This window comes from Chenopodium quinoa, unplaced genomic scaffold (assembly GCF_001683475.1).
Source record: "Chenopodium quinoa cultivar QQ74 unplaced genomic scaffold, ASM168347v1, whole genome shotgun sequence".
Lineage (NCBI taxonomy): Eukaryota > Viridiplantae > Streptophyta > Magnoliopsida > Caryophyllales > Amaranthaceae > Chenopodium > Chenopodium quinoa.
The window spans coordinates 2803187-2825421 of record NW_018742630.1 but is presented as its reverse complement, the minus strand read 5'-3'; the positions used below and the strand labels follow the sequence as shown (position 1 = coordinate 2825421).

Below are 22235 nucleotides of genomic sequence, written 5' to 3'. Positions count from 1 at the left end.
ATTGGTGAGTGGGATTTTGGTGAACCTGCCATTGAAGGGGAGGAGAGAGAAAGTGGTGAAGGAAATGATGAAATTAGTGAGAAGGTGAACGGGCCATTGAAGGGGGAAGAGAGAGAAAATCATTTGTTTGGTGGGGTTTTTTTTGTGTTTGGAGAGATTGATGATTGTTTTTGGGTTGTAAATTAGTATATCAGCCAAGAGGAGAGAGAAAGAAATAATTTGTACCTGTATATACTTTGTATATAAGCCAATAAAAGTAACATATTAGCCAATTAATGTTTGTTATCAGTTAATATCAGGGACATATCAGAAATTAATAAAACGTATCAGCCAACAAAAGATATTTATCAACCAACAAGAGGAATACATCAGCCAACAAGAAGAATATATCAGCCAACAAAAGATACTTATCAGCCAACCTAAGAAACATATCAGCCAACAAATGAAGCATATCAGCAAACAAAAACAACAGGTACAACAGGTAAGCTAACAAAATAAACATATCAGCCAACAAAATGAAACATGTCAGCCAACAAAATAAATGTATCAGCCAACTAAAGAAACATATAAGCCAAATGATGTCTGATATCAGTCAACAAAAGAAAAAAAATATATATCAGCCAACAAAAAGAATATATTAGCCAACACAAAAATCATATCAACCAACAAATGAAACATATCAGCCAACACATGATACATATCAGCCAACAAGTAAAACATATAAATCAAGCCACCCGCACGCAATAGCTTCTCTTAAAAAAAAACCACACATAAAACTATTTTTCGTATTCTCATTGATAATGCTATGCTATTAAAAACATATACCTTAATACATCATGGTACACCCAAATGTATAATAGTTACCAAACCTAAAATAAACATTTTGTTATAGGAAGTTTCCAAATCTACTACATGAAAATAAACACTTGTATTAAACATCATCAAGGTGGCGCGAAATTAACGACCAACTCCTATTTCAACGGGCCCTCTCTCTCTCCTTTTCACTTTCTCTCTAAAAACTTGAATTTTCCAAATTTTTTTCTCTTTTCCTTCTTCCTCTTCTCAACTGCTTTCTCTCTCTAATTCTCCATTGATTTACATCGATCATTTCACTAATTAATCACTTAATACGATTCTCAAACACTTTCAATTCAGTAATTTTCGTCAAATATTCCCCCAAATTTCGCTAATCGAGGAAATTCCTGCTTCAATTCAAAGTTTTCGTGCCGAATCTCCGATTTGATTGATTTCTGAGGTATGATACATTTAATTTTGTTAATTAGGGTTCCTGATATTATCATACGACTGTAAATTATTCATTGATCGATTTTTTTATGGTTAACTTAGTTACGATAAAAAGTTAAGACGATTAGGATTCCCTCTTCGCGAGAGTAATTTAGTAAGGGGAGTTTTGGCGTGTTTCTTTCTGATAAAATGTATGCAAATTTCGGTGTCCTGTAAACGAGGGACATGAACCTGCCAAATTCAGAAACTCCATGATTTATATGAATATTAATATTGAATTATTTCACGGAGAAAAAGCCAGAAAAATCGAAAAGTTTAATAATAATTGGAACTTTGTTTTTTAATTTGGCGCATTGAATAATAATCTTCCGTGTAGAGTGCATTGAATTTCGCTCCAAATTCTGGAAATCACCAAGTCTCAGCAAGGTCAAAACTTATTTTATTCATTTATTTCTATTTTTTTCGCCTGGAAATTTTTGTCAGAATCATAAAGTTTGGGGAACATAGTTTAGTATAGGAGTAATTAGTACTACTCGCATTACTTAAGTCCAATAGCAATTTCTATTGTACAACCGGGCGCAACACCTGTGTGTTGTGTCTAATTTAATACTCCGTATTCACCTGGGTGAATTTGGTTATAGGTACTCTCTACACAGTTACACCTAAACCGAGAGTTAAATTTGTTCATTATTCGTTGCGAAACGGACTTTTAGATATGTAATACACCTGTTGTGTACAAGTTTTTCATTAGCAAGTTTTATTGTACAATGAGTCAATGACACACCCCAGGCAAGTTAGCTTTAGGTTACACCTTAAACCTTAACCGGTTGTATTAGTTTTGGTCAGTGTTCTTTGAGAAACAGACTTTTATATGTTTTAAGATGATTAGAACCTGTGTTAGAGTGTTATCTAATACACCTATTGTGTTCAAGTTTTTCCTGCGATGTAACTACTAGTTAAACGTAGTCTATTACGGTGAATTTTATGGGGATGAACAATGATATCGAAGGCACGTGGACCTCCATCTATGTCTCCGTCTTCCATATCCCTAAACAGTGAACCCATGTTCCCATATAAATTGGGCTAGTAAAATAGGAGTTGAATGTTTTTAGCCCCAACTTTGTAGTGTTAATGACAAGCAGAAACAGTTAATGCTTGTGATTAATCTCAAGAAATTCACTGCTAATCCCTATAAAGTCTTGTAAATTGAGACTTTTCCTATTATTTTAACCTTTTAAACAAGGGAGATTAGTTGTCTTCATCAGATTACTTGAAAGGAACAAACTACTCTTTTTAATAGTGACATTTTTTTTACCTTAATATGTTAGGAGTTTCCAAGAAATGATCATTTTCTCTACCATAATTGTTACTTCCCACAACAATAAAGGAATTAGCTTTGTCCCTAAATATAGTTGATTGTGACAGATTATTAGATACAGTGAAACATAATTACCCATCAAGAAATGATTATTACCCTGCGATTTTCATTGTAAGTTGTATCTGTTCTTAACACCTCAATAGCGGTTCAGACACATGACACTTGGACACATACTCGTCTCAGAGGTATCAAGGGTCCGAGTAACATAGATTCCCATCCGGATTATAATATTAATGCCCACAAAGAAGTCCTTGATAACAAACAAGCTGTAATTGCTGCATTTGGAAGTTTAATCTCATTATCAATGAATTCCCTTTCATAAAATTTGGAGGGAAAGGAGACAGGAACAGGACAGGGTAGATTTGTAAGTTGTAAGAAGGAGGAGAGAGAAAGAATCCTAAATAGGGCAGCCTACCCGACCATGGCACTCCCGTGAGAGTGACAAAAGCCATTGCCCCCTCTAGTGTGGTCACTCCATCAGCAAGAAAAAGGGTAAATCAACACTTGTCTTATCCTACGCACCTCACCCGTGTTAACCTACACCACATCATTCTTTCTAGCTTCACTCATCACCCTTCTTCCTCTCTTCTTTACGGTCCCCCCATCACCCTTTCTCTCTCCTAGCTATCCCTCTAATTGTAGGGGTACCCTTAAAGCAGATGACCGTTAATGCCCAACAATTCTTCAGTATCAGTAATCTGCCCTGTAATTTAAAGACACCCCTTTAATTTACAGAGTCCTTTGATCATCCTCACATGATCTGATCTGTACAATTCATAATCAATTAGATCTGGGTTTCTACCAATAAAGATGTAATCTTTTTGATAAATTTCATCATCCTATCAGTTTAGAATCTTGCTTTAATCTTATTTTTCTGGTTTTTTTTTTGTTCTTCTGAATTTATGGCAGATTTTGACACCCCAGAAAGGATCTTCTTCTTATGGTGGGAGCGTGAATGTGGGATAATATATATGAAAGCCTGCAATATATTATTATTATGTACATTTGATAAAAAGTTCACCAATGTCGTCTAATTTGGGTTGTTTGGATGGATGTATTTGACGCCGTGCGAGAATTTCGTAAAGATTTAGCTGTGGATACCGCAAGAAGACCACTGGTTCCGGCTGAAAAGTACAATGGAATTGCGACCGGTACCGCCACACGCCGGTCCCGGACCAGAGAAGTTAGCTCAAGATACAAATCACCAACACCGCCACCGAATTCGATTACGAATTCGAGGCGATGTCCATCACCAAACCTTGCTAGGAATGCTAATGCATCATTATTGCCATCACCCCAATTGGGGGATGGTTCTAAGAGAGCTGTGTCTGCAGAGAGGAAAAGGTCATCCACCCCTACATCAGTGTCTCGGCCTACGACTCCAGTTTCGGATACATCAGCAGAGTCACAGATATCTGCTAAAAAGATGATAAGCGGTAGGTTGCCAGAGGTGTTATGGCCTTCCACAATGCGTAGTCTTAGTGTTTCGTTTCAATCTGATATCATTTCAATACCTGTTAGTAAGAAGGAGAAAGAGAAACTTGTTTCACATGCCCTTTCAGATCGTACTTTGAAATCATCTTCCAATGTAGCACAAAGACAGGCTGAGGCAGCTGCTTCGCCAAGGAAAGGGACCCCGGAGAGGAAGAGGAGTCCATTGAAAGGGAAGAATTCATCTCATCAATCTGAGAATTCGAGACCTGTTGATGGTTCACAATCCCGGTTGATTGATCAGCATAGGTGGCCTAGTAGAACAGGTGGGAAAATGTCTTCTAGTTCTAATATAATGACAAGAAGTGTGGATCTCACTGATAGAATTGCTAAAATTCCGAGTTCTTCGATTCCTGGTATTGGTACACCTTCATTAAGGAGACTGTCAGCTGATAATATTCCTAGGCCATTACATAAATCTTCGAGTGATGCTTCAGAGCAGTCAGAATTTGATGATCATATTGGGTCACTGGGATTACGGATGAAGTCAGTTGATGATAGTTTACTGAGGATATCTGCACGACAAAAAGCCAACGGTTTTAATTCGTCAGAAAAGGCGATATCAGCTGCTTCTTCAGTCAGATCTGGGTCACTGCCTGGGTCACGTCTCCCATCACCTAGTAGGACCTCCATTTCCAAAGTCACACCGAGTCCATCCAAAACGAGACCGTCAACTCCTACACAGTCTAGGGGAGCAAGTCCGTCGAGGATTAGACCATCTAGCCCCACCAGACAACCCAGTAGTACAACTTCAGTGCTCAGTTTTGTTGCTGATATTAAGAAAGGCAAGAAAACTAACCAATTAGAAGAGGCTCATCAGCTGCGCTTGTTTTATAATAGACATTTGCAGTGGAGATTTGCTAATGCTCGAGCTGAGGCTGCTCTGTATATTCAGAAAATTACTGCAGAGGTAGAATTTCAATGTTTATTATTTAACCAAAACTATGTTAAGCTTGTTCTCCTATCTAAAACATTAGCTTTGTAGTTTTGAAAATTGAATGATTAGATTATTACTCATTTAATAGATCTTCATTAGGCAATTTAAATGAAAATCTTTTGAAACACATAGTTGAGCTATAGGATATATGAGTGGTTAGTTTGATAAAAAGTAGGATATTAGTGATTGGCTGCTCTGTAGGATATGTGATTGGATCTAGTTAACTGGGGAAGAAATAGGCATTTTATGGTGATTATCTTGATGCAACAAAGTCCTAAAAATAGAATCTGCATTCTTTCTCTTAATTGTAAATTTTGGAAGTACTTTCTCTGAAAGTGATGCAACCCTGTATAATGTAGTTTTGCTTGCATTTAAATTTCATTGTACTAAATAATTTTGGTACTGCAGCAAACACTCTATAATGTATGGGAGACAAATTTGGAACTGTGGGATTCTGTCATAAGGAAGCGTATTGATCTTCAGCAGCTGAATCTGGAGCTAAAGCTGAATTCGGTGTTGAGTGAGCAAGTAAGTTTTGCTTGAGTCTTAAATTTAATTTTGCAAACTCATTATGTCCTTTCTCTTTGCAACTTGATCAGATGGATTTTACTTCCTTCATGTTCTTTGTTTTACGAGTGAATTATGATGCATCGAATCACTTGGCTTACTCTACTAAAAATTTCTGTAAAATATTAAGTGAATTAGAAATTACGTGTCAATAAGCTCAGGAAATTTTCCCAGGAAACTGTATTCTTTTAAACAAACTCTATGTAGACTGATTCTGAGTTCTGACCTGCCCTTGTACTTTCATAGCTTAATTTTTAACCATTAGTTTTTCAATAGATAATAGAGAGGATATATTTTTTTTGTAAATTTCTGTTTCTATCTGGTTCACGACGATGCTTACTTCCCCTTTCACATTATTGCAAAAATTAAATTTCAGATGGCGTATCTAGAAGATTGGGCTTTAGTTGAGAGAGACCATTCTACTTCTTTAAATGGAGCAATCAATGATCTTGAGTCTTGCACTCTTCGGCTTCCAGTTACTGGAGGGGCAAAAGTAAGGCAGCTTTAAGACTTTTGGATCAACATTACCAAAAAAAACCCTCTTTGCTTCTGTTATATCATGAATTCGGATGAATAAATAATGTTTGTTATTTTGCAGGCTGATATTGATTCTTTGAAGTCTTCAATTAGCTCTGGTGTTGATGTGATGCAGGCAATGGGTTCCTCCGTCTGTTCTGTTTTATCAAAGGTAAGACAAGGAGCCAGTTCTTGTTTCTTGTCCTATTTGAGTGCACTCTTTTATTTTGTTTGAAATTGCATATTTTGGATGCTGATCATTTACTCCATCCAGTTTTCATTGCAAATGAAGCAAAAAGCAAAATCTGGGATGTAATTTTGCATAAATTATTTAATCCTGTTATGGCATAAGAATTTTTTTTTTTCATGGTATTTGTTTCTGGTTTTATCTTTCTTTCTGTATTAGTTCTTTGTTGTGTTATATGCTTCAGCTTCCACATGCTTGCCCTCCAGGCCTTGTTTGTCTGTTTGAATATCATCGTGGAAATTTAATTTCCTTGAAGAAAAGTCTATATTTTTGGTTCACTGAGCTCCACCTACTTTCCATGATCAACTCTTACTTGAATGCTGTTTTTCTTATTAATTTAATGTTTTAAAAATGTCAGCAAGCTTCATATTGTCTTTTTGCATGCACTTCCGTGAAAGTTATATGAATAGAAAATTTTCAATTCCATTTCCATCAAACTTATTCTTCTAATGGATTGTTACTCAAGGTAGTTGGACTTGTTACATCAAACATGAAATAATGGAAATTCCAGCTTGTTGGTTTTGGTATCAGATGTGTTTTGGTGAGAACTTTAGGAATTTATTTCCTGTCACAAAAACTAATTTTCCTGAGGGATTTTTTTTTTGCAATTTATCTGGAAAGCTTATGTGTGCATCCTTTTAGTTCTGATAACAACACAATGAACCTACTTTTCCTCTGCCTTGCATATCTCAGCTTATCTAATTCTTGCCAGGATAATGATTTCCATGCTCTTATGAGCAATGGAACAATAAGAGTGTCACTTTATTGTATCTTCTTTCAACGTGCTACAGATCTAATGTCTTCATGATAAGTGTTGCAAATGGCTGAAATATACGAAGTATATAGATGCCTGTATAATGTGTGTGCTATTTCACTGCCAAGCATTTCATGAGAATTGGAGGTGTACTGTTCAAATTAGTCCTTTCTTCCTTTTCCGTAAATTTTACCAGCCTACAACTTTGGATTGCCTCCTTATTGGAATGCTGACTAGCTGCTTTGCTCTTCATATAATGTAGGTTGAAGGAATCAATAGCTTGGTTTCTGAGCTCTCTGATATTGCAGGACAGGGGAGGGCCATGCTTAATGAGTGTGAGGCTTTGTCAGCTTCAACGTCCTCCATGCAGGTGAGGATAACGCATAGTAATGATATTCTCTTGCTAATAATTTGCAACATCTTAATGATGATATTTATTGTGCATGCACTTTTTATTGAAAAAGTGAAAATTATTGCTAAATTTCATTTCTGCTCGCATGCATGTAATTATGCTGAAATTTACCAGATATATTATTAAAATTTTGGATGATTTCTCGTCATCTTGGTACAAGTCCCTTAACTCTGCCATGTCCAGGTCAATCCTTTGGCATATGTGTCGTCTGTGGACATTAAGATTATTAAGTATCTATTGATTTATTCTAGTGGGTCCTTTTTTTATGAGGTGCTGTGGTTCAGTGGATGTTTCTGTTTCTCAGTAGTGCCTCTCACTAATCCAACAACTGCCTGGTTTTTATGATGATACAACTTTGACAATGATTATACAATTGCATGGTTTATTAAGGAAATTAAATTTTGTAAGAAACGATGAAACAGCCCTTAACAGACCTCACCTTTTAATGACAAGGACTGAATACAATCTTGATTGCCTGGCATTCTTTTTTGCATGTGGGACTTGTATCTTTTGTAGTAAGACTATGAAAGATCTACTTGATTTTATTATGTAAAGCTGGTTGAGCTACTTAATGGATTTTTATTTTGAATTAACCAAGATTAACGACTTGTTTGGTATGCGATTATTAATATTGGTGATGATAGTGAGCTTGTATATTATTTGCAACATGCGGCCATGCCAATGTCTATGGTTCTGATTTTATCTCCAAGTTATCTCAAATTACATGTTTTCTTTATAGATTTTGATTACCAGTCATGACTACGTATTTTAGAGGTGGTTTTGATTGGTATAGATACTTATGATTCAAACAGAGTATTGGAGAAACATTACCATGGACGTTGACTTTTCTTGCAAGATTACATATTAACTTATTATCATTACTGCTTCTAAAACAGACTGTACTTGTAATGCCAAATAGCGCGAAAGTGTTATACTAGATTTCTAGAATTTTTTTGGCTGATGGGTGGTGGTCCACTGTCCTCAGTCATGTCAGTTGCAGTAACAACCTATGAACTTTCTATAGAACATCTTTATGTACTTTGTTCATTTTTATGTAAAGATCTATCTGTAAATCGAAGTGGCTGGCTGTCAATTTCTTTTAGAAGACAGTCAAAGTGGAGAGTGATCATCAAACCCACCGAAAGAACCCGAAAAGGGGTCATACTTAACTATTATACAGTAGCTTTGATGATTAGATATGCTAGGCATTGGTTTGGTCTTTGTTGCAACTTTTACAATATGTTAATCATGCTTCTTGCATTAGCAGCCTCCATTAGTCGTCATTATCATCCCCATTGTCGTCGCTTTTAACTTTCAAGATCTTTCTTTACTTTCTAATGATGGACCGGTACCTGATGTTTATATCTGCTGCTGTAAAATAGGTGAAAGAATACAGTCTGATGACGCAGCTAATACAATCGCAACAAGAACTAAAGAAGACAAGGGAGCCGTTATTATGGACATCCTAAACACATTTTTTGGTTACTGCTGTGGTGCTGAAGCTAACAGTTTTCCTACTTTGCCATATTCTCAGGTCTCAAAAGTATGTAAATTTTTTTTAGGTCCCTATATTAGGTTTTTTTTTCCTTAATTTATTTTTTTCTATTTATCTAGTGAGAATCATAATTTTTTTACTTAATTTTCCCTTTTTTTTTTTTTTTTTTTCTCGAAATGAGCTGTTGAGCTCGCTTTTCGCCCTGCATGTAATTTTGTATCACTCGGATAAAAGAAAAAATAGAAGGAAAAAAAAGAAGCAAAGAAAATTGCTGAGAGAAGAAAATTAACTTAAAAATGAAAGGAATATAGAAAAGTACATGCACAGCGTGTTTCCGAATGCATGAGATTTGATCATTTAATTTTTATTTAACGCTGAAAGTGTACATTTTACTCACTTTAAAATCTATTTGATCATTCTTTAATGTTTCCATCTGTTTATACTCAAGGGTATAGATGAATTGAATCGACTTGATAAACTTTGTGGCGGATTTGTTTTTGCTTTCAAACATTCTCTTCAGCTTTATTTCCTAAGGACATGTATAGTACATTCATATTCGGTATAGCCATGAAAGACTAATGCAATCGAGATCTTGAGTATCGCCCACAAACTTACTAAGCTCGCATTTGCCATTGTGTATAAAGGTTAAAGAATTTGATGTCTAAATAGAGGGAGGAAACTTCATGACAATATAGATTGAGGATTGTCGGATTGTATATGCTAAGTTGCTATCATGACAAATTATGATGTGCATGTGCCCTTGGAATATGACATTTCACATTAGGGAGGTGGGTCGAACGCGGAAATATATTGTCCAATATATTTGTACGTGGATCATGTATAAATTTGGATTACATGATTTAGGTCCACAAGTCATGTGATACATCACGTCATTGATACTCTATATTAGAGGTGTCAATTCGGATGTTTGGGTCAGGTTTGGTGAGTCGATCGGGATTAATTTCAAACTTGAGTAATGCTAAATTATTGTGTCCATTCAAGAAAGCAAAATATCTCTCTTAAAGTTTTTTAGGAATTTTGTTTTTTTGGAAAAATCTTGTAATGAGCTGTCAAATGAAGTGTGTAGATCAAGTTCAACTCGGATCATTTTTTCCAGTCATGCTAGATCAGTGTCTGTGCTAATCATATGTCAGTTTGGGTATCTTTGGTTCACATTGAGTTAGAGGTGATTATAGGCCAAGCAGAGTTGGATGCCCAAAAAAATCGGCGCATTTTGGGCCAAGCCTTTGGTTCAGACTGGGCCCAACTAAAAATACGTGCCCAGATTTACTATTTTGGGCCAAAATTAGATAGGTCAAATTTTAGATTGGATATTTGGGCTGTCCAAACCCAATTTTTTTACAATTGAGTCGGGCTGGAAATACAGCCCAAAAATTCTGGCTAAACCCGGATTTTTTTTCAGGCCAGGCTTAGTTTGATCAGGTCTACTTTGAGTTAGGTGGGCTTGTGCTTGAAGGAAGCCAGGCTTTGACATTCACAAATACACAATAACAATTAACAAGCTATGTAAATATGTAATTCCTTTGCATAAAAAAAAAAAAAAAAATCCCCCCACCCTTCAAATCCCGTAACTAGTTTTCCAAAACTTTTACACAAATAATAATCAATACGTCCATTAGCTAATAAAATACTTGTAAGCTATTTAAGCAACCATGAAATAGGCTATCAATAACGGATAATGAGCAAAAATCACCAAGTAGGGCAAAAATCATTTTTTTTTTTACTTCGTAGTTTAGGGTTACTCTATGTGGATTGTTAAACATCGCCCGCAAATCTCCAAATAAAGCCCACAAATCTATATTGAATTTACCTTATTGCCCTAGACCTAAAAAAAAAATCTAACCCATACCCACACTCTAATCACCCAAAAATACGACAATATCGAGGCGGCAAGGCAAGGACTTGGCGGCCACAGCGGCATAGGGAAGGACGGCTCACGGTGGCAAGGTTTTGTTTTAAAAAAAAAATTTAAAAAAAAAAGAAGTGGTGGGGCGCCTGGCCAGGATGCCCAGCCCCTGGTGGTGGCGTCTGCTCCGGCCCCCGGAACCAGGGGGCTGGCGTCTGGCCTAGAAGCCTAGCCACGGTTGTGGCGTTTTCCAGAGGTGCCATCGCCATGGTTGGGCGTCTAGGCCAGACGCCAGCCCCCCTGGTTCCGGGGGCCGGAGCAGACGCCACCACCAGGGGCTGGGCGTCTTGGCCAGGCGCCCTACCACTTCTGGTTTGTTTTTTTTTTTGTTTGGAAAATCAGAATTCTTTTGTTAATGTTTAATATTTTTGTTTTATGTGTTAATTTGTTTGATGTGTTAATTAATTTTATGTGTTAATGTTTTTATTTCTAATATATATATTTTTTTTTTGAAAATCAGAATTTTATGTGTTAATGTTTAATTTTTTTGTTTTATGTGTTAATTTTTCATATGTGTTAATTTTTTTGTATGTGGTAATTTTTTGTGTTAATAAATAGTGTTTAAATTTTATACATTATGTGTAATATATTTATTTGTTGAGTAACATTATTTTTTTCTGTTAATGTTTACATTTTTTGTTTTATGTGTTACTTTGTTGTGTTAATTTTTTTATGTGTAATATATTTTGTTTTTGAAATTTTAGACGCCAACCGCCTCTTCATATAAAATTCAAAATATTTAAAACATAATTTCAGATTAAAACAATTATTTTTTTTGAACTTATTAACGCTTTAATTTCAAATTTATCAAAGTTAAAAAACCAAAAAAAAAACTTTAAATAAAATTAAAAAAAAAATTACAAAAAGCTTAAATAAAATTAAAAAAAAAAGTTTAAATAAAATTAAAAAAAAAGTTTAAATAAAATTACAAAAAAAAAACAAAAAAAAATAAAAAAAATTACAAAAAGTTAAAATAAAATTACAAAAAAAAAAAAAATTACAAAAGTAGGAGTGGCGTCTGGCCAGGACGCCACATCCATGGTGGCGGCGTCCTAGCCAGGCGCCACTGCCACGGTTGCGGCGTCCCGGCTAGACGCCACCGCCACGGTAGTGGCGTTCCGGCCAGACGCCACCCCTACGTTTCGTAATTTTTCCCGGATTATCTCGCTTTTCGGCGACGATGACGGCTCTCCGGTGTCTCTCGACGATCCACTCCAGCTCCACATTCTTCGTGAGAGTGAATTACGGTTTCGGCAAAATTTAAAAAAAGGGCAAAAGAGTCAAAGTAAAAATAATTGTGGGCTTTATGTAGAGATTTGTGGGCGATATTTAACAAATCCCTCATCTTGTAGGAACATGTCAAATCGGGCATGAAGATTGGGTTTGGGTTACAATATCTCAATTCATGCCATTTAAAATCCGGGCTATGATAATAAAAAAAATGCATATTCCGGTCTACAAAAAGTTTGGTCGAATTATTTTTGAATCGAGTTGATTTTTAACCGCTTTATTTACGAATAACTCGGTTCCCGCCATGTAAATGCTTACTCCGTACTATATGAGCAAAATCATAACATTAAAACAAAATCCCTTTAAAACTCCAAATGTTGAACAGAGCCGTAGTCTCTGCAACAACAATACCAGAGAGAAACTTCTTCCTCAACCTCATCTCCAAATCAACAACACTCACAAAACTCAAACAAATCCATGCTCAAATCATTCTCAACGCTTTCAACTCCGACGTTATTACAATCACTAAGCTCACTCAAAAACTTTGCGACATTGGATCCATTCACCATGCTAATCTTCTTGTTTCTTCAACTCCAACCCCAGATCTTTTCCTCTACAATGTCCTCATTCGTGGGTTTTCTCTCAATCATTTGCCATCTTCTTCTGTTTCTGTTTATACCCAGTTGCGTCGAAACTCGATTCTTCGGCCTGATAATTTTACCTACGCTTTCGCTGTTTCGGCTTCTGGGTCACTTGGGGATCAAAGGGTTGGTATGTTGCTTCATGCTCACTCGATCATTGATGGGGTTGGTGCTGATTTGTTTGTTGGGTCGGCTGTTTTGGGAATGTATCTTAATTTTTCCAAGATTGGGTATGCATATAAGGTGTTTGATAAAATGTCTAAGAGAGATACGGTTTTGTGGAATACTATGATTTCTGGGTTGGTTAAGAATTGTTGTTATGTTGATTCGCTTCGGGTTTTTCGTGATATGGTTGGTAGTAGTGCTCGTTTTGATTCCTCTACTTTGTCTGTCATTCTTCCTGCTGTTGCGGAGTTGCATGATTTGAATGCAGGGAAGGGAATTCAGTGTTTAGCTTCCAAAGCAGGGTTAAATTCTCATGGTTATATTATTACTGGGCTTGTTTCTATGTATTCAAAATGTGGGGATGTATGTACTGCTAAATTGTTGTTTAATGAGATGAGGAAACCAGATTTGGTATGCTATAATGCATTGATTTCCGGGTATACATGTAATGGCGAAACGGGTTCTGCAGTAAGTCTTTTTAATGAATGGCTGATTTCTGGAGTAAAAGTGAATTCTAGCACAATTGTAGGACTTATACCAGTTGGGTATCCTTTTGGCCATCTAAGTTTGACTACGTCCATTCATTGTTTCTGTATCAAAACCGGGATGACAGGAAATTCGTCTGTGTCAACAGCAATAACTACAGTATATAGTAGGCTAAATGAAATTGATAGGGCTAGACAATTATTTGATGAGTCCCCTGAGAAAAGTTTGGCAGCTTGGAACGCCATGATATCAGGTTATACACAGAATGGCTTGACTGAAATGGCAATATCATTATTTCAGCAAATGCAAAAGTGCAATGTTCGTCCAAATCCTGTTACAGTTACTAGTATCCTATCAGCATGTGCACAGTTGGGAGCAGTTAGTCTAGGAAAGTGGGTTCATGAACTGATTCATGAGGAAAAGTTAGAATCAAATGTATACATATCAACTGCTTTGATTGACATGTATGCAAAGTGTGGAAGTTTAACCACAGCTCGGGAATTATTTGATGCCATGCCTGAGAAAAATGTGGTGTCCTGGAATGCAATGATTTCTGGCTATGGCCTTCATGGACTTGGACATGAGGCAGTGAGTCTCTTTTATGAAATGTTGGAGTCAGAAATTCCTCCCAGTGGAGTAACTTTTCTTTGTGTTTTGTATGCTTGTAGTCATGCTGGCCTAATTAGTGAAGGAAATACAATTTTTCATTCTATGGTTCATGATCATCATTGTAAACCAGTAGCTGAGCATTATGCCTGCATGGTTGATCTTTTTGGCAGAGCAGGACAACTAGACAAGGCTTTAAACTTTATCGAGAGTATGCCTATTAAACCCAGTTCAGTTGAGTGGGGAGCATTACTTGGTGCGTGCATGACTCACAAGAATACAGACATGGCACGCATTGCTTCTGACAACTTGCTAAAGTTAGACCCTGAAAATGTGGGGTACTATGTATTACTTTCCAACATATATTCAGCTGATCGCAACTATTGTCACGCTGCTTCTGTTCGACAAGTAGCCAAGAAAAGAAGGCTGGCAAAGACACCTGGGTGCACCTTAATAGAGCTAGGTGACACTCCTCATGTCTTCACATGTGGTGATCGCTCCCACCCACAAACAACTGCAATATATGCGAAGTTGGAAGAGTTAATGGCAAGAATGAAGGAGGCTGGGTATCAGCATGAGACTTTAACAGCGTTGCATGATGTTGAGGAGGAAGAGAAGGAGCTCATGGTAAATGTTCATAGTGAGAAGCTAGCTATAGCTTTTGGGCTTATCTCGACTGAGCCAGGAACTGAAATCAGGATCTTCAAGAACCTCAGGGTCTGTTTAGACTGTCATACTGCAACTAAGTTCATCTCCAAGCTCACTGATAGAGTTATTATAGTTAGAGATGCTAACAGGTTCCACCATTTTAAAGATGGTGTCTGTTCTTGTGGAGACTATTGGTAAATTTGATGTGGCTGTTTGGATTGTGGCAATTGAGCTATGTGGAATACTCAAAATAGGTGAGATACTTCTAGCCTCATGCCAGAGAATTTTTTTTTATACCATACCAAGAAGTTGTTATGAACTAGTTGTGTTAATATGTTTGCTTGCATTTCATTACTTGCATGTTTTTGAAATTATGATTAGTATCAATATTTCTTCAGTGTTAAATCTTGAACACTATAAAGACCTGTTTTTTCTTTGCATACTGATTCTCTTACATATTAATGCTTAGATAAATATCTTAATTTGATCCACAAGGCTGTAATCACTGAACGTTAAATCTTCTGAATGTGATACTGTGATGTTGCAATTCTAAACTTTGAGAAAGTGGAAAGGAATCTAATAGTTTTTACTTCACTTTTAAGGACTCCATTGCTCTTCTTCTCGAACTAGAAGCTCTTTGAACTTTGGACATATACTATTTATTTTTATTTATACTATTATTGAAGACATTGTAAGGTTTCCACACTCTCAAGAAAAGATTTGCAACATCACTGGATGTAGCATAAACTTTTGTCTTGTTTCCACTTTGCTTTAGTTTAAGATGGTTTTTTTTTCCTTCAATTTATTCATATGCACTGTGTAGCTCACATACATATGATAGTAATTCTGTTTGCACCATTACTTTCTTATATTATCTTCCTTTCTGAGGATTTGAGGCTCACCCCCCCCCCCCCCCACCATCCTCTTTCTGGCGGTTTTTTTAAGCAATTTAACTTACTGCCCTCCTTGACAGCTCAGGTAGAATAAATCCAGAGTTGCGGTCATCATCATTTTGCATGTTAGAGGAACTCCTAGACTTCTACCACTACATCCTGGTCAGTTTATATTATATCTGCTAATATTTGATGGAATGAAATAAACAATTCTACTTCTTAACTTTGTCAGCTAGGGTTTCTACTTTTTTTGGCCCCAGTTTGCTATTTCTGTTTCTTGGTTTTAGTAATGTAGATCATGGAATGAATAGATATGCTATTGAAGATTTCATGATGTGCAAATCACTAAGCTAATCAATTATCAATTATGTTGGATGAACCTGTGATTCTGTGAATCTGTTTTTACACCATTGCAAAACTTACAATCCTTTTTTCTGACAAAAATCTTCAGTGCTACATAAGCCAAATGCACTATCACCATTGTTTTTTTGGGGCAATGGCTGTTTCAGAAACTACAACCTTAGCAATTGAGTCCACATGCCTTGGTATCAGGACCCTTTGTTTTTATCACAAATGGGTCAATCCTCACCCAGAGTAAGGAGAAGATAGAGGCCAATAGAATTGACCAAATAATAACAATGGTTGGTGTCCTGTTCTGCCGCCCCATGAGACCCTTCAGGAACGGATAAAGATGGACAATCACCCAAAAGGAAAAGAAAAGCTTTCCAAAGAGAGGCCCCCATGATTCGTAGCCATTATTTATGGCATCAGAGACTCCTGCAACCACACCTACTAAGTTGATGACTAAGATTGTGGTTGGAGGAATAAGAAGGGTCGTCCACTTAAAGGCATATAGCTCAGAAAACTCATCCTCGTCATCAACTGTCTTAGATGTGACAGTAAAGTTTGTATCAATGCCTGCCAAAATCTTGAGAAGCCCCTGTATGACCGCGAAGAGATGTGCTGACACTCCACCAATGACCCAAAACTGCTCATTTCTCCACCATTCTTCGATGCTAACTCCACTCCACTTGAGCTCAAGGATACCAGTGGCAAAGATTGATAGAAAGAGCCCAAGGTAAAAAAGACTTGCAAAAGTGCTTATCTGCATCAACACAATTTCTTATTAGGATTAGTACTGTGTGGATATGTGTGGAGTGTCAAAGCATTTATTCTGGACTACATGACAAGTTGCTTATATCTTTTTACATGAATGCTGAAAGGTAATGGAAAACTTCCTTTGAATGTGGCATTCTAGTATTTATATAACTCTTCTAGTACAGGGAGAAGTTGTCCTTACCGTTGGCATGATGAATTTTCCAGTGAGTAGACAGACAGCTGGGAGTATACAATAGGCGAGCAGTGGTAAGGAGGTGAACGGGTAAATAGTAGTGTTGATGTATGCGAAACGCTCAAGAAACTTCAGTTTGCCTCCTTTGTGCCCATACCATAAAGGGCTGTGCCGACTGAAGAAGATTTCAACAGAACCAAGGGCCCAACGAAGCACCTGGTTCAGTCGATCAGAGAGATTGATCGGAGCAGACCCTTTAAATGCGGGTCTCTTGGGCATGCAATATATAGACCTCCAACCCCGACAGTGCATCTTGAATCCTGTTAGGATATCCTCAGTAATTGATCCATAGATCCAACCCAACTGTACATTCAAATAGGAAGAAATTAAAAAATTTGAAGCTTTTACTGATTGCTATTGTTTGCAGTATAATTATGTGGTGGATTGTGTATTTTGAAGCCACATCAATAGTCCTGTACATGTGGTTGCTATATAGCAGAATTAGAAGCTCAAGACTGAATTGGTCCACGCAAAGAGCTACTAGTCATAGGTTTTTGATGAATCAGTTAGATTACCTCAACACCCCATTCTGTTTTATCTTCATAGCCACAGCTGATGACATGAATGGCTTCCTTCAGCAGTTCTGCAGGACTTGATGAAGGAGGAACACCGCCATCAACCATCAATGTCGAGGTCACAAAAATTGCTGACTGTCCAAATTTCTTTTCAAAATTCATTTGGGACATCAAGAGCTCTTGATCATCCTCATAACCTACAATGGTAACCATTTGTTAGATCTGTTGATAGTCAAATGAGGGATCAAGCTTTAGTAAGCTAGTGGCTACGGAAAATATGTACTAAACCTTGAAGGTCTACGTTAGCATCTCCTTTGGCACCATGTTTAGACTTTTGATGCTTCTTGCGGCGACCAAAACATGGGCAGCAGTCACAGCTTACCATCTTTGGCCGTTTAGGACGCTTAGGTGGTTCATACCCATACAAGGCTTGCCTTTTGAAGACACATCCTGTGCCCACATATACAGGACCTTGAATTCCATCTAGCCCTTTCATGTTAATCTGAAAAGTAAGTACAAAAAGCCTTAAGAATATAAATAGATAATGTTGATGAATTCTTTAGTGTTGAAAATTTCAGTCTCCGATCAGGAGCTTACATCAAAAAATACTGTGTTTCTGTTGGCATATCGATCGTGCTGGTCTATTCCATCAAACCTTTGAGGAAATTGGACAAAGCAAACTTTCTTCCCAGTTTGTGGATCCATCAGGAAACACATTGCTTCTCTAACTGCCTTGCTGTTGTTTAGATAGTGGTCACAATCCAAATTTAACATGAAAGGTGCATTTGTTAGAACTGCAGAGACGCGCACCTGCAAGTTTGAAGGTGCATTAATGTTCCATTAAGTTGTCAAATTTGTAGTGCCAGTCCTATCTTTTTTCGCGCGTGTGTGTGTGTTTGAATTTGTTAATTTTTGTATGGCAACTTCATTATTATTGATATTTATAATCAAAGAATAAAACGACCTGCATCCTGGTCTTAATTTTCAAAGGCACATAAACTTAAAATTCCCAGATCTTCATCCTGTTTCTTACTTTTCATTTTCACCACTTTCTCAGAGAAAATTACTTCACCAATTACTTCTGAAACTTACCAGGGCATTCATTGCACCAGCTTTCTTGTGATGCTGGAATCCAGGCCTCTTCTCACGAGAGACATAAACTAAACGAGGAAGTTCGTTTCCTTCAGTGTCATGTCCTCCACTGTGGCCGAGAAATACTTGAATCATACCTGGGTGATCCTTTGTATTATTTCCTGGCCATGGTGTTCCATCTTGCATGATCCAACCTTCTGGAGGAACTTTTGAAGCTTTTGCCACCATTGCATTTATCCGAACCTTAAATTCTTCATAGGCTCTCTGAGAATTATATTTACCAAAACATTCAGCTTTAGTAATCTTACATAGTCCATAGGGATTACATGCTTGTATAAAGGTTTTGTAATAATACCTTCATAGAACGCCTCTCCTTCACAAATGTTGGTTGGACCTTGTCTTTGAGATAATCGATTTTCTGGGAAAAATAAAATTCTGGAGCTCTAGGTTCTATGGAAAATTTCTTGCAGAAAGGAACCCATTGTCTAGCAAATTCTGCAGTTTCTGAGAGTGATTCAAAGGAAAGCATTGAAGCTCCGTCATCAGAAATGTAGCATGAGATCTTCTCAACTGGGTAGTCCATTGCTAGTATAGATAGCACAGTGTTGGCTGTAACTAGAGGAGGTTCTTTCATTGGATCCACTGTACTGACAAAGACATCAATGGGTGCCAGCATATTTGGTTCTCCTTCTTTCTCATATCTGCACAACATGCTTGAGAGTCAGACTTTTTTTCAACATTGGCCACTTTTATCATTTATGTTCCATCATATAGTTATATATCTCCTTTGGTTTGGTGTTGAATTTTTGAATTTCTAATCATGCAATTACTGTGCAAGATATGAGTGATATCATTATCATGCCTGTGAAATCTAAATTTTAGTTGGTGCTGTTGGCAGAAAGCTTTACCTGAGAGAGAGGCGATCCAAGTATGTTTCTCGATCAATGGGGAACCATTTGGGGAACTGATCAAGGATCCATGAGACGGCAAACCATATCTCACAGATCACAGATGTCAGCCAGAGCCCAATGGCATCATGTACAGGGTTAAGGATACGATAGCGGAGGAACACAGCCAAAATAAAAAGCCTTAAAACAATGAGCATGCGGTAGGGATTGATCTTGCTGGATGCAATGGGTACTTTCCGGGAGAGTGGTTGCCTTGCTTCATCAATCCTGCATAGGTTCTTACATCAGTGAGCATTTGTTATGTGGCTCAAGCACTAACATTTTATTTTGCAGTTATTCTGATGAGGAAGGGAAAAGGAAGAAAAACGGGAAACAGTTTTTACATGGCATTTTCTAGGTCATTATAATCTTCATGATCAGGCCCCAGATTCCCCTGCTGCAGTTTCCATTCATTCCATCCTCCATCTTTTCTATCCTCCCATCTCGCGCTTCCTGTATCCAGTTACAGTTACAAAAATATAGTTAGATATCTTCAAACACCAGTTTATCAACTTGTACTAATAGTGTTTTGCCTGTTATATTTCTCAAATATGGTAAAAGCTTTTCTAGAAATTATAAGTTTCTTGTCTCTGTTGCTACTCGAACTTATTGTCGTTATTCATATTCTTGTTCCTGCATTTCGGTTTTAACTCTTACTACTCTGATCATTGATTTCATGAAACTGAAGAACTGTATGTTTACTATGTTTTGATCAGTCCGTCAACTTCTAACGATCATTTAAACTGTTGGCAAGTGAGCTCTGACATTAGTTTTTTTTTTTAAAAAAACCTGGTTCAGACGAAGGATATGGATGCACACGCTTATGCAGCGAAGGCATCTGATCTGCACCATGACTAGAGATCGGAAATTCTCCACTCACCTACATATATGCATCGATATGAGATCAGATAATCTCCTATGATATTGAAGAATCTGTACATAAAGCATTGTAATGTTATATACTCACATGTCGAGAACGAAGACCAGCTATAACAGGGGGAAAATGAGAATTTTCTTCATCATCATGACCTCGTCCATAGCTCATTTTCCCTTGAAGCAATGCCTCAGCAACCTGGTTGTTTTTGTTATTTTCATCATCTATGTTGAACTCATGCTCAATGTCATCAATGTCTTCTTCATCGTCGTCTCCCTCCACCCTGGGGCTCCCTGTTTACACATTAAGCATTACACGTCTTAAACATTTTCTGCTGCAATATTTTTGGTTTTTAAGAGTTTTTATCTGCAGTTTTACCTATCTGCTATATTTGAACATGATACTATGAATAAAAATCTGAATTTTAGTAACTAGTCATATTTAATGCTGTACCTTTGAGCCTCTTGTATCTGGTCTTGCACTGAGGACAGTTTTGGCTGCCCTCTCTTCTTTCATACTCATAGCAAGGGCGACACACCGGAAAACCACACTCGTTGCAAGCAACAAACAGGTCTCCATCAACGGTAAGTCCGATCTCATCTCCACATATCTCACATACTTGTCCACTCAGATCCTTCAACGGTTTGTGCTGCATATACACAAAGCACCCATAAGAGATTAAGATCGCGCCATAACTTACATAAACTGAAACTGGTTCCAGTATATATATTCCCTTGGTTTCACCTTGACTATCCTAATTGATCAAACTCTCATATGATAATGAACGTTAAAAATTTCCAATAATTGTATATTGTAGTGTTATTAGTTATTTGCATGATATAAATAGTAAGCATGTTGGGGGATCATATATAACGTTTCTAAATTATTAATCCCAAAAGTAATAACTAAGCAAGCTACTAAACAAATTTTTTAACAAAGTTTGGGGTATCGTGTCATAAATTCTCCTATAATGAATATACTTAGGAGTTGTGTATGTTATGTAATATGCATGTAAAAGTGTAATCGTTACCTCTTCATGGCCTTGAATGACAACAAGCTCATTCCGGTTATGAGAACCGGCAACAAGACCGGCGCTTGCTTCCATCACGAGGAGGACGACGAGCAGAGAGACGGGTGAAGAAGTAAGAGTGAGGTGAGGGAGGTGAGGGGAGGCTTTCTAATTTATGAAGAAAGAAAGGTAGGACATAAAGCTTAGTCTCTCACCTAATGGTGGTGTGGTGTATTATTTGGTATATAGTTTGTTGTGGAGTCCCTTTGCTCGTTGCCTTGAAGTAAAGTTACCTCTTAGCTAGTTATATTCTGAACTGTCCAACTCAACTAACTTTGCATTTCTATACTCTTATTTATTTTGTACCAACGACTTATTGGGTATGAATACTTTTATCTTTCTTTCTTTTTCTCTTCTTAAAATGTATTTTAGGGATTTTTGCAAGAGATTCAAGAAATGATCAATAATGGTTTGTGAGATTGCATTCAAGTAGATCTATATGGTGTCAATTGACTAATTAGTAGAGGGCTCGGAGTGTTTATTTTATGGTGTAAAGAGAGCTACAATTTTACAAGTGACAGTGATGCAGACGAGATTTAATCTCAAGTCTTGGATACCACTCTCAAGACTTTAATCAACTAAACTAGTTGTCATCCATAAGGTGAGAGTGCTTATACCAAGGCAACACAAGCTTATAATTATTTACATAAATATACTCGTACATTCGGTCTCAAGTGCAACTGGCTTCGAGCAGATGATATGTTTTTAAACTCAAGACGTGCAAATAGTCATCACTAAGGTCTTATACT

The 22235-nt window shown here is 37.1% G+C and overlaps 3 protein-coding genes across 5 annotated transcripts; 2 read left to right on the top strand and 1 right to left on the bottom strand.

The window, feature by feature from the left end:
* Window positions 1-902: 902 nt before the first annotated feature.
* On the top strand, window positions 903-9438 carry LOC110721872 (AUGMIN subunit 8-like). Of its 2 annotated transcripts, none has more exons than XM_021901091.1 (7): window positions 903-1255; window positions 3533-5024; window positions 5460-5579; window positions 5995-6111; window positions 6217-6306; window positions 7398-7505; window positions 8930-9438. In XM_021901091.1, the coding sequence occupies exons 2-7, from the start codon at window positions 3672-3674 to the stop codon at window positions 9014-9016; spliced, it is 1875 nt and encodes a 624-aa protein (XP_021756783.1). In that variant the 5' UTR covers window positions 903-1255; window positions 3533-3671; the 3' UTR covers window positions 9017-9438. The 2 variants fall into 2 exon arrangements, with proteins under 2 accessions (XP_021756783.1, XP_021756784.1); XM_021901092.1 differs by lacking the exon at window positions 903-1255 and adding an exon at window positions 2850-3435.
* Window positions 9439-12440: 3002 nt separating this feature from the next.
* On the top strand, window positions 12441-19666 carry LOC110721871 (pentatricopeptide repeat-containing protein At4g30700-like). Of its 2 annotated transcripts, none has more exons than XM_021901090.1 (3): window positions 12441-14999; window positions 15724-15800; window positions 19495-19666. In XM_021901090.1, exon 1 carries the CDS (start codon window positions 12574-12576, stop codon window positions 14941-14943), a length of 2370 nt encoding a protein of 789 aa, XP_021756782.1. In that variant the 5' UTR covers window positions 12441-12573; the 3' UTR covers window positions 14944-14999; window positions 15724-15800; window positions 19495-19666. The 2 variants fall into 2 exon arrangements, with proteins under 2 accessions (XP_021756782.1, XP_021756781.1); XM_021901089.1 differs by having other exon boundaries at window positions 15719-15800.
* On the bottom strand, window positions 15973-21630 carry LOC110721870 (cellulose synthase A catalytic subunit 7 [UDP-forming]-like). The gene is made up of 13 exons (XM_021901088.1): window positions 21448-21630; window positions 20871-21066; window positions 20511-20710; window positions 20333-20423; window positions 19888-19996; window positions 19505-19771; window positions 18952-19297; window positions 18597-18860; window positions 18102-18314; window positions 17793-18006; window positions 17505-17701; window positions 16939-17292; window positions 15973-16743 (listed from the first exon to the last, which is right to left on the bottom strand). Exons 1-13 carry the CDS (start codon window positions 21520-21522, stop codon window positions 16159-16161), a joined length of 3111 nt encoding a protein of 1036 aa, XP_021756780.1. The 5' UTR covers window positions 21523-21630; the 3' UTR covers window positions 15973-16158.
* Between the last annotated feature and the right edge of the window lie 605 nt (window positions 21631-22235).

Coding starts and splice junctions, on each gene's coding strand:
- LOC110721870 (XM_021901088.1), bottom strand. CDS start 21,522: ATGGAAGCAAGCGCCGGTCTTGTTGCCGGTTCTCATAACCGGAATGAG. Junction 21,067..21,447: donor TCATTCAAGGCCATGAAGAG/GTAACGATTACA, acceptor GTGTATATGCAG/CACAAACCGTTGAAGGATCT. Junction 20,424..20,510: donor CTGGTCTTCGTTCTCGACAT/GTGAGTATATAA, acceptor GCATATATGTAG/GTGAGTGGAGAATTTCCGAT.
- LOC110721872 (XM_021901091.1), top strand. CDS start 3,672: ATGGATGTATTTGACGCCGTGCGAGAATTTCGTAAAGATTTAGCTGTG. Junction 5,025..5,459: donor TTCAGAAAATTACTGCAGAG/GTAGAATTTCAA, acceptor TTGGTACTGCAG/CAAACACTCTATAATGTATG. Junction 7,506..8,929: donor CTTCAACGTCCTCCATGCAG/GTGAGGATAACG, acceptor GCTGTAAAATAG/GTGAAAGAATACAGTCTGAT.
- LOC110721871 (XM_021901090.1), top strand. CDS start 12,574: ATGTTGAACAGAGCCGTAGTCTCTGCAACAACAATACCAGAGAGAAAC.